Below are 12,091 nucleotides of genomic sequence, written 5' to 3' on the forward strand. Positions count from 1 at the left end.
AGGCAATAATGGACTTTCAGATAGGCAAACTGGTACATTTAGTATCTAGGATGCTATTTATAAAAGGCTGGAGAATATACCAAGTACCAGTACCATATGTCACGACAAAATAATAAATCAGTGAATTACTTAAATAATGACTAAACCTCACGATTCGATGGTGTGGCGGAAGTTCTCCGGAAGTCTACAGTCATGTGACGGAAGTGTGGCACAAGTGTGATATTTTCGGTCTGCACTCGTTTGGAGAGCAGTAGTGCGTAATTCTTTGAGGCCACCGAAGGATTTGATGTGCTACGGAGTTGCCGATTCTTCGGCTAAAACAGGAGGATAATGTGCACCGACTGCGTACAAAAAGAATACCCTGACAGGGTGAGCGATTGCTGCGAGTTTAGCTGTTTCGAAAGGGGGCTGATTATACGGAACGGAAGTGCTTCGACAGACACCACAGCGATTTGATTCCTTATTCTTGATCTAGTCGCCTTAATTCAGTTAACTTAATTCATGTGAATTATTTTCTGCTTTTGAAGTCCCTATATTATTTTTCTTTAGAAAGATATCGTCATTTTTATTTCGTATTTGCATGTGGCACAGCTTTAGTCTGGCGCTGCAAGAGGGTCCATGCATGTTCTCTTCCTCCGGGTGCTCTGGTTTCCTCTCACACTCCAAAGACACGCTATTCAGGTTCCCATAGTGTGTGAGTGACAGAGAGTGTGTGTTCCCTTAATATATGTATGAGTGACCCCATGTAAGTAGTGTATCTAGCAGAGTAAGTCACCTTGGTGAATAAGGTGTGTGGGCTGGTAACACTACAGAGAGTTCATTGGAAGTCACTTTGGAGAACAGTGTCAGCTATATAAATGAATGTAAAGGTCTTTACATGTCATTATTCAGTTTATTTTTATAGAGTGCTCTTCTCACATAGTGATACAGAGCACTTGAACACAGTTTGGCAAAGAAACAAACAGGCAGTGCTCACCCAAGTATGGTTGAGGTTTCTAGCACATCAGGTGGCGAGTTGGATTTTTGAAGAATAACAGTTCCAGGTGTACAGTCCATACATCTGTAGCAGGAAGCTGTAGATCACCACGTCTTTGGTTCATACTGTGATGGAGTAATCCAGGTAGCTGCTGTGTGCATGAAGGAGCCTCGTTGTTCCAGTTGTTGAGGTGTTGCTTTCTCTTGCAGGGCAACACTTGTCTGGAGAGCGGCTCCTACCTGATGAACTATGTCGGCTGTGCCAAGTGCCACCAGCGGGATTTTGTGCTTATCAGCAACAAGGCCACTGAAGATGAGGATGGAGAGGAGATCGTCACTTATGACCGTATGCTCAAGACTGCATTGAGTACTAGAACATTCATGTTTTTTGTAAAACGCTAAAACTTTGCATTCTTCCGTTTTCTTGTTTCTTGCAGATGTGTGCAAAAATTGTGATCACATAATAGCCAGACATGAGTACACCTTTTCTGTTGTGGATGATTATCAGGTAATGACTTTGTTGTCAGTTAGAACCACCAGCTGGTGAAATTAGAGTAGGCTTTAACATATTAATGACCAAAGAAAACATTAATTTCCTGTACATTATGAATTGTACTGATTTTACACTAAGTATATGCAAGTATTTTTAATAAAGATGCTGTTGATCTGTTGAACAAATCCATGGAAAACCTTTTAATGGTACTCATAGAATTGTGCCCCAGCATTTTTTGGGGGAAAAAAGAAAAGCTTTTCTGTTTTGTAATGTTTTTTTGCATGAATCTGTTCTCCAGGAATATACCATGTTGTGCCTTCTGTGTGGAAAAGCAGAGGATTCTATCAGTGTGCTACCAGATGACCCAAGACAGACCACACCACTATTCTAGAAGATGGAATACACCACAGACCATCTTTTCTGGAATAAAACTTTGTGTGATGGGAACAAAGGGATGGCTCAAATGCTGCTGTGTATTCTTCTGGAACACGGTTTAATGCACGCATGTATTTTCTTACAAGAGTATAACTTCAAATGCATAACTTCTCTACAATTGAGGACTGAATTGCTAGTTGCACCTGCCTATTTGTATGGAATTTGACTTTGTAATACTGCTTTGTTACTTGCTTTTCAGAGGCAATACTCCAGGTTACACAGCTGGATTTGTATTTTAAATACCAAAATTGCATGATCATCTGCTTCAAACTGATTTTAAACATGTTGCTATTGAAAAGGGTTGATGTGGAAATGAACTGAGACTCTGTCCAATGTTCAGTCATTCCATTTACAGTGTTGCTTGAAAGTATAATATATAGGGATGGTTATTATTCTTGTATAAAATATTAAAGCTATAAAATGATTTACACACCTGATTCTACTTACCTCCTTGCTTTAACCAATGCCACTTGGGTTCACTTATTTTTGCACTTATGGAATTAAGCATTACACACCTCTTTTGTCACATAAGACTAGTTCTCATGAATAACCATTTAATGGTAAAACTACAGGACAAGGGTTTTATATTCTTGCAAGCAGCACTATAGATTCTCACATTAATTCTTCAAGTGTTGTTAAAGTGAGGCAGAATTACAATACATTAAAATGCTAAATTTACTGGAGATGCAATACATTAGCAGCCCTTTTCTGTGTGCCCCTATGCATCTTAGCAGCAATGGGTTTAAGTGTTGAAAGTTGTTGGTATATTAAACTCAGCGTGTGAACAAGTGAATGCGGTGGCCATTTACAAAAGATCCCTTTATTAAGAGGAAATACAGCATAGGTGATCAGTAGTCAAAAACTGGACTGATTGTCTACTTCATACTCAACCACCCACAGACATGCAGCAAACAATTAAACCTAAACCCCAGTCTTTGGACAGTACAAGTGAGACTACATTTTGAGAAAAAATTCTGTGCCCTACAAGAGTTTTAAAATCCATACAAACAAATGAATCACAAAAAGATGCATAACTTTTACTTGTGGTCTTCAGGGCACATCCCTGATGTATTCCCCCCATAAGGCCTTTTTTCCCCCCAATAAGATGCAAATCACCTATAGATAAGGCATCGACATAAAGAAAGCACCCTCTTATGAATTTTGTTGTAAATGTATGAAATGTTATGTTTTTAATGTTCTCTTGACGTGACTGTCAGTAAATATACAAAAGTAGAACATATCTAAAAACCTACTTCATAACTGTTAACCAATAAACATTTAAAAATTAAAGTACTATTTGTAAGCAAAAGTACATTATGCTTTAGCTTGATATAAATGTGAAGGGACCTGAGAAAGAACCAAAGTCTGAAATTTCTTTTCAGCAATTAAATGTACAGCTTAATGACCAAAATGAGTGGATATGTCCACAGACTTTAATGTCTGTGGATTCTCTTCTGTTTAAGGTAGGATTTGAGAACATCAGCATGCTGGAATATGTGGGTGCCTAGCACTATTATCACCCCCTCGTGCTTCCCAGCCATCTCTAGCTAGCTGAGGAAAGTGTTCTAGAGGATAGACAGCAAAGGACAAATCTGCATTTAGGGAAGGAAGAATGGTGACATTTCTTCTGCTGACAGTCCTGTGATGCATTCCCCTACTTCAGCAGCTGTTTGGCCGTCTTGTCGGCATCTTGAATTCGGACATTGGTGACCTCCGCCTGCAGCATCCAAAGGACAAAAGGGGTCAAAAAAGATGACGAAACCAAATAGGACAAATCTTTCTAGAGTCATAGTGCTACCTGGACTGCTACTTTGACAAGAAAGTGACAAATCTCAGTGCAAAGAGCTTGTTTAGATCGGGCATGACACACCCAGCATGTGCCGACTTCAGCCCAGCAGATCTCACCTTTTCATTGATGCGTTCAATTTGTTTATTATGCTTGTCTATCTCCGTTCCCATGTCTAAGGCCATGGTCTTCAGGTTGCCAATGATGCTCCCCACCTGTTCCAGGTTCTCTTCCATCTCATCCTCCCGAGCATCATTTGTTATCCTGTGTGGGAAGTCAGCACAGCGTGGTTGGTAAACTCGCTGCAGCTAACCTAGATTGCCATGTTTGCGGTGACTCTACATCAACCCTTACCTGCATAGTCATGCCCCAAGATACAACCATTTGAGTTACAAGCATTTGATTTTACGAGGAATTTAATTTAGTAGCCCTACTTTGATTTCCTGGGCATTTCTTCGCATTTATGAGGACGGAATCTGGATTTTGTGCACCCCCACACAGCTGAGCAGGGTGAGACACTTACATTAATTTATCAAACACTTCCAAAGCGAATTACGATTAGTATTTAACCAACACTTATCCAGTGTGACAATGATGGATGTGCTAAACTCCCTACAATCATTCACCCATGGTAGGGATTGAACCCACACTAAACTGCATAACCAAGGCACTTCAAGGCACCATAAGGCACTACATAAGCCTGTTTGGCGAGTGAATTCATTTGCTTTGTTTCCATTGCTTTCTTGTCATTACTGTTCTGTTATTTTGCCTTAATGGTTGAATTAATAGATAAACAGAGTATCATGTATACATGTTTGTAAGCATTTAAATGTGAGATGCATGATAGATACAAAAGCTGATGTAGTACAAACAGACAGTTACACATGATGATGGAACTGCCTTATGCAACTGTTAACTACTGGAGTTAACTGTCCATTTTAATGAGATTTACAGATATTTATGAATTGGTATCAATCTGGGGCTCAGGAACACAAACATTTAAACTAATGGCAATTATATCTTTGAATTCACCTCACAAAGGGCTTTTCAGTAATTTGTAAGGTGGGGGAAGACCATGCTGAAGTTATTCCTTTAAAATAGTAAGTCATCCCATCTGGAGCATCAGATGTAAACTAGATATTCATTAACATGCATCCTAAATACAATATATTCACTAACTCTGACCATGCAGAACAGAACAGCACCTCTTGATGTAGGGGCCGGAGGCTGTCTGTTGGCCTGGCTGCCCGTTGCGTATTCCAGTGGGCTGAGAGGATACTACCCCTCCTTTGGAGGCATCGGAGTCAGCAGTCATAGCACGCTTGTAGCCCTTATCGCTCGTCTTCACCCTGAACCAACCATTCAAGTTAATGAACTGCAACGATTCAAAAACTGAAACCTGAAGTTTGGAAAATCTGAATTACAGAACAAACGACATGTTTCACACAGAAATGCAAGAACTGATGAGGAAGTACCTGTTGCAAGGACACAGGCAGAGACCACAGCACTTGGACATGTCTGTGAGGTTCTTCTCTGCAATCTTCATGTCTTCGCCAATCTGATCGAGACCCTGCTCAATACGATTCAGCTGCTCTGGAAGAAAAGGTGAATGTTGCTGGCGCAGCAGAAACTAGGCCCTGCAAACAACCACTTGTCACCTGAAGGCGTTGTATTGGCCTACTTACCGCCTTGTTCACCCAACATTATTGCCGTTTTTTGCCCTGTTTGCTGAGTCTGAGGAGATGGAGAGGGTCACATCCAGTTTTAAACAGTAGCAATTCAGATCAAGTTGCATTTATATGTGATTACAGGTAGACAGTGGCAGATTTAGTATAATGATTCCCATTACAGAAAAAATGCCATTTAGCAAGAATACAAGTTTCCCATAAATAAATGTGTTAGTGTAAATTTTTCAAAAATAATTAAAAAACAATGGCACAATCACATAGGTGTAACCTCACCTCCTCTGCCATCTGCAGCATCCTCCTGGTGCTATCCAGTGACTGTAAGCAAAAAGAAAAAACTTTCAACTCCCACAATCAATAATTACTTGTCAGACCTTCATCTAAAGCTTAGATGAACTTCAACAGCTTCTTCATAGAAGATGTCTCTTGCTGATTTTTTTTTTTTTTTTTCTTTGGGGGGGGGGGGGGGGGGGGGTATACAGTATCTAGTCATGTAACCTCACTGCTTATTTGAAATTGGAAGACTTCTAGAAACTACAATACTTGGTAGACCTAACTAAACTACGGAAACCTGAAGATGAAAATACTGAACGCTAACCTACATACACAAACAGGTGCAATAAGATTTAAGGGGGATGGGTGGTCCCACAAGTAAACCAACATGTCTTTAATGGTTGAAAGCTGGACCCTGACCATTGCAGAAGGAGCTAGAAGTCAAAAAACAGCAATGGTCCACATTGGGGAGAGAAGTAAATGAGCCAAATGTATAATTTCACTTGAAGGGACAACTGTGATTTGGGGCTACATCTGCCTTTTGTCACAACCTGTACTGTAAACATGGAGTCTCAGAACACAGAGGGTGCACAGATACTGAACTTACTCTTCAACTCATCATCCACACTATGCACACAGCAGTGAAGTGACCTTTATTTAAAAGTCACTTTTAATCTGAATGAAGTATTTTCCTAATGACAGCCTTATCTTATCAGTGACAATGCAAGAGAAAGCAGCTAGAAGACCAACAATAAAAGCCCTCACTTTAAGGTGTGGACTGCTTCACTTTTGGCTTGTGACTGGGAGATGTGCCACTTAATAAATGGAGGGGGGAAAAAAAAAACCCAGGCAATGATACCACCTGTGTACAGGATGGATGCTTACAGTTAGATGCTTCTGTGTGACTAAGTGAAACAGATGAGCAAACTGTTACAGAATAAATCCATGGAAAAAAAAACAGAATGCAGGACTGGATACCCAATAATTACAATGTAGCGAAAAAATGACAAAATTAACGAAGAACACATTACTGCAGGCAAAAGGACAAACACTGACTGTAATGGGCACAACTGACGTTTGTTATGAATCCAAATAGGATAAAAGCCTTTTTCATTACTACTGCAGTTAGGTGTCAGAAGCTGTGTTTACCCTGCTCCACACTGGGGTGACAACGCATGCTGATTAGTCAGACAGACCCAGCTTGCAAAGTGTCCCCACCCACAGCAGATCAAGGATATCTGTCCCATCCCACATAGAGGCAGCAGGAAAAGAAAAGAGTGAAAGTGTCAGAATAGGACCGAATTTAAAGAGCACAATTAAAGACGACCAGTTCAAAAGCAAGACATGTTTTTCCACATTTTTCTGACAGTAAATTTCTTAAATCGTGAAGCCTAGTGAATCTACTACACATTTACAAAATGCCACTGACTGCAGTATTACATGATAAACATACCTCATCTGTCACCTGGTTGGTCCTTATGGTCATCTCCTCTAATGACATGTCCGCCATGGTGATGCAAGTGTCTAGATTAGTTCCTTCAAGTCCACTCAGCTCAGGTTGTAAGATCTACACAGACAGAGGGGGGGACAAAATGCTAAACATAGTGACCGTAAGACCGATAAAAGTAACCAAAGTCAAATATAAACACATGGACAAATTGAGTATTTTGTGGGCATTATAAGAATCTTCTTATTTGGATGTTATTGAGCATGCTTTGTAAGTATACTAGTGTAGCCCACCCACTCAATTCTGATGTTTTTTAACATTACTATTAGCATGGGAGGTGAATCGATGGTGTCTACAACACAACTTTGGGATGCGTGTACTGTTGCTTCCCCAATTGCAGGGTATGACTCTCGCTAGGGTGAGGAGGGGCCCAGTTAGCGTCGTGCAGCTATACTGTTATACTGTGTGAGTACAAACCTCCCATGCATCACACTAAGCAACCTCAGCCCCTTTTCCTTTCCCCAAAAAAACAATTCACACCCACACAGGGACTGTCACAACATTCAGGTGAAATAAACCCCAACAAACATTTAATATAAAACGTCCACACAAATAAACAATATTCACACCAACAAAGAAAACAAACACTTTTTTATACCCGGGTTTTTTTTCCTTTTTTTATATAAAACTCAGTCTCTGGTACCGTCGTCTCGTTGGCGCGCTTTAGTCTGGAGCTCCTTGTCCACCACCGAGGGAAAGTCCCCCACCGTTACTCACGGTTTTCGTGCGGTGCAGGACACCGACAGCGACCTGTCCTCACATCCACCCTCTCTCCAGCAAAGGGGGAGCGATGATGGCGAGTCCTGGCGACACTCTCTCCGGGTCCAGTCGCGCTGGCCAAACCCTAACACTTCCACTGCCCCACAACTCCAAAAAAAAAAAAAAAAAAAACTAGGTGCAAAGCGGTGTCTACCACACACGTGCTCCATTCCCCCTCTTTCCCTTAAACTCAACTACTCAAACCTAACTGACTCCACGCCGGCTGGTTCTGATTGCTCTGATTGGGGGGAAAAAAAAAAAACAAGCAAACACCCGAGCGAGAACGAACCCAAACCGGATCGTTCTCCTCGCCCGGTCTCAAAAAAAAAACTCCCTCTCTCCCCACGCGGTGTTCCAACAACTCCCTCCTACTCCGTCTTCTTCCCCTCCTCTCCCGGAACATCCCACTCCACAAGGTCGCGAGCACTTTCCCCACCAGCACTGATTGGGCAGTCCCTAAATGACACTACTCCCACCAATAAACACCAAAAAAAAAAAAAAAAAAAAAAAAAAACATACAATATAAAAACAACAAAAAACATCACGTTACAAAACCATAACCCTCTGCATATTTATATAACTATTTTCCACCCCAAATATCCAACTACACATGAGAACAAGTTGCGTGGGGGCTACACTGTTAATATTAATATTTTTGTCTGAGTAAGAAATAAGTCAGAAATAATTTGTCAATGACTTCACATTTCACCTGGTCTTCTGTATGGTATAACATGAAAAGGCAAGGTTAAGATTATATTTAAAGTCTGGCAAAAAAAAAAAAAAAAAAAAATCCAAGCTAAGCTGAAGGAAGTCAAGAGGCCACCACAAACAATACGAGTCCGAAAACCTCTTAATATTTATTTTCCATATTTCTATACAATTATACAAGAAAAGAAAAAAGATTGAAAAACCGATTGTTAAAAAAGAATAAATACCAAGTTTTGGCAAAGTTATACACCATCAGGACAATCAAGAGGCCAGGAATACTGGTGGCAATGGATAAGAGTTAGAATGACCCAAACATCAATTCTTTCTGTTCATATGCAGCTGGCCAAAACAGTAACAAGCTCGGCCAAATGAGGAAATATAAAACTGAAGAGACCAGGATGACGAACTGAAAACATAAAACCTTTATGGTAATTCAAGCAACTCCCTCCTTGAGCAACACTAGTGAGGTAACTAAACAAACCCTTCAGGCAGCATGCAACTACAGAGCCAGTCTTAAGTCAGAATCACCAGCAGAAAACAAAACAGGGAACTCAGTGCTGGTTCCGCCAGCAGGCAGGACCCTACCAGAAGCCAGTTCACAAATCTAAATGTAAATGCTATCTAGCTCTTTTCTCTAAGGTGGCTTACAATGATTCACACATTCATACCGCTGGGCTTTTTTTTTTTTTTTTTCACTAAAGCAATTCAGTGCAAGTATCTTATTCAACAGTACTACAGCAGGAAGTGGGATTTGAGCCTGGGTCTTTCAAGTGCAATGTGTTAGCTGTAACTACTGTACCAGGCATGCACAGCTCCCCTACAACACAATCTATCCAGCACCTTCCTTGAACATTAATCTTCTCCCTTCCTGTTAAACTCCAGCCACTCTTTCCTGTTTTTGAAGGGGGATCCCAAGCCTGTCATTTCCTGACTAGGAGTAGAGTCCATGTAGTTTTCTCTTACATCTCAGCGCAATGCATTTCCTACACTTTCTGTCGCAAAGCGAGTCTTGATCATCGTCGATCAGAGAAAAAACACTTTTCACAGTAGTCCTTTCTTCCTCCAGGCTTCTTAGCAAAGCTGTTCAATCTGAGCCTTTGATTTCAACTCAAGACATCCTTTTTACTTACCACCACTTTTCAAATCCTCAATGAGATTTTTTTTTTTTTAAAACACAAAAATGAGCTGTAAATGGTAAGTACTGAAATGAATACACTGTTACATTTTTCCCCAGAAGTGTTACATCTCCATTGTGAATTCAATATATTCTATTAAGTATGAAAGGAGACACAAATGATGATGAATCATGTGGTCGTGCAGTTCTTTGTTTGATGACAGTATACTGACTCTCGTCTAGAGGCATGCATGACCATTGGTCAAACACACACACACACACTGTACACTGCAGTGGCATCGCCAACAAACTTTAACTTGGTCACATGATGATGGAATCTGAATCTCACAAGTCTCCATCAGACACTGTCCATACTGTGTGTTGTCCACCGGCGCTCAGCCTTGGCTTAAAGTTAAAAAGTTAACTATAAAAACTAGGTCCTGCACACAATTCCCTCGACAACCATTGGTACAATGGACTGTGTGTGTAACGTAGTATCTCTGAAGTATCTCTCTGGGTCGTGTTTACACAGAGGGTGGAAGAAGCACGTCAGACGACGCGCCAACTGTCCTTGTCTCACTCGGCCCTCCATGCGTCTCCGCTACCTGAGTGTGTTTAACGTAACACTCCGCTGGCTTAGCTTTTTTTGTTTTGTTTTCACTTAGTCTCACACGGAGGTTCACTTACACTTTATAAACGTGTACGCGAAGTCGCTAACCGTACAAAACTGAGCGCCTTTAGAAGCTACTCACTGCTTTTCGAGTTTAAAAGCCGTCCGGGAGTTCCACCTCGAACGTCGTCAGCGCACTTCAGCCATCCGAATTCCTTCAGTCGAGCGCTCGCGCACAGGGCGGACCTCTTCTCCTTCTACGGCGAGTCCGCACGCGACGACGTTCAGACAACGTCGACTCGTTAGCGCCACGAAGCGGGCAGGGGTGGAAAGGCAGCGGGTCAATGGAAAACACCAAGGACTATTGTCCTTGAGCAGAGCTGAGAAAAACGGTGCAGTTGCAAGTTGGTCTGAAGGTTGCGTTCATGCCTCAGAAACTTGCATTTAATTTGTGTCTCACTTTACACTAACAATGCAAACGGTAGCAACAGAAAAGTAGGAAACCCACCAAAAGTAGTGAGTATGCAATGCAACTCATTGTTCCATTAATGAAATTAAAATAATGACAAAACAAGCCATATTAACAAATTATAAGTTAATTATAAGGATACAGTCAATGTGCACAAAGGCATATTTTTGGCTTCAGACTTACTTCGAAGCGTTATGTGTCTTAACCCTCTTGGAGAAAAAAATGAGTTTGTGCAGGTGCGTCAGTCACATTTTACAGCACTTTAGTGGAGAATCAAGAGAGCAAAATTAACATCAGGTGTACCATGTTTCAGCTCTGAGCAGAAGGCCCTCTACTCCCAGACAACAAGGATGTCTATAATCACACCAAGTTTGAGTGTAATGTTAGTGTAGGTGCACATCTGCAGTTCAATTTACATTTATCTGATACTTTTCTGGGGGGGTGCAGTGGCACAGCGGGTTTGGCTGGCTCCTGCTCTCTGGTGGGTCTGGGGTTCGAGTTCTGCTTGAGGTGCCTTGCGATGGACTGGCATCCCATCCAGGGTGTGTGTCCACCCCCCCCAGCCCTGTGCTGCTGGGTTAGGCTCCAGCTCGCCACAACCCCACTTAGGACAAGCAGCTTCAGACAATGTGTATGTGAAATACGTTTTTCCAAAGTGACTTACAATGTATAGCTACTTACAGTTTTTATCCACTTATACAGCTGGGTAATTCTGGGTAAGTACCTTGTTCAAGAGTACTATAGCTAGAGGCAGAACTCAAACGTGTGACCTTTGGATTCAAAGGCAATAGCACCAACCACTACAGTACTAGCTGCCCTACAGGTCATAGATTTCCTGTAATTGTAAGGGCATTCATGTTTTAAAAGTTGTTTTCACTTAAATTTATTAATATTAATGCATTTATAACTTTTTCTGAAATTATAGAATTATATAATTACAGGTATAATGATAATATAGGGGGTGCGGTGGCGCAGTGGGTTGGACCACAGTCCTGCTCTCCGGTAGGTCTGGGGTTCAAGTCCCGCTTGGGGTGCCTTGCGGCAGACTGGCATCCTGTCCTGGGTGTGTCCCCTTCCCCCTCTGGCCTTACGCCCTGTGTTGCCGGGTAGGCTCCGGTTCCCCGTGACCCCGTATGGGACAAGCGGTTCTGAAGATGTGTGTGTGTGTGTGTGTGTGTGTGTGTGTGTGTGTGTGTGATTATATACCAACCACGTCAACAACCACTTGGCCCAAGCAACACAGGGCACAGGGCTCGGGGGAGGGGTGCACCCGGGAC

The 12,091-nt window shown here is 41.8% G+C and overlaps 2 protein-coding genes across 2 annotated transcripts; one reads left to right on the plus strand and one right to left on the minus strand.

The window, feature by feature from the left end:
- The first annotated feature begins 215 nt into the window (after nt 1-215).
- Nucleotides 216-2,394, plus strand: churc1 (churchill domain containing 1). The gene is made up of 4 exons (XM_018735306.2): nt 216-369; nt 1,186-1,321; nt 1,413-1,483; nt 1,767-2,394. Exons 1-4 carry the CDS (start codon nt 331-333, stop codon nt 1,857-1,859), a joined length of 339 nt encoding a protein of 112 aa, XP_018590822.1. The 5' UTR covers nt 216-330; the 3' UTR covers nt 1,860-2,394.
- A 956-nt stretch (nt 2,395-3,350) lies between these two features.
- LOC108924120 (synaptosomal-associated protein 23-like) lies at nt 3,351-10,608 on the minus strand. The gene is made up of 8 exons (XM_018735305.2): nt 10,488-10,608; nt 7,101-7,214; nt 5,651-5,692; nt 5,375-5,423; nt 5,165-5,282; nt 4,895-5,038; nt 3,809-3,953; nt 3,351-3,620 (listed from the first exon to the last, which is right to left on the minus strand). The coding sequence occupies exons 2-8, from the start codon at nt 7,155-7,157 to the stop codon at nt 3,558-3,560; spliced, it is 618 nt and encodes a 205-aa protein (XP_018590821.1). The 5' UTR covers nt 7,158-7,214; nt 10,488-10,608; the 3' UTR covers nt 3,351-3,557.
- Between the last annotated feature and the right edge of the window lie 1,483 nt (nt 10,609-12,091).

This window comes from Scleropages formosus, chromosome 1 (genome assembly GCF_900964775.1).
Source record: "Scleropages formosus chromosome 1, fSclFor1.1, whole genome shotgun sequence".
Taxonomy (NCBI): Eukaryota; Metazoa; Chordata; class Actinopteri; order Osteoglossiformes; family Osteoglossidae; genus Scleropages; species Scleropages formosus.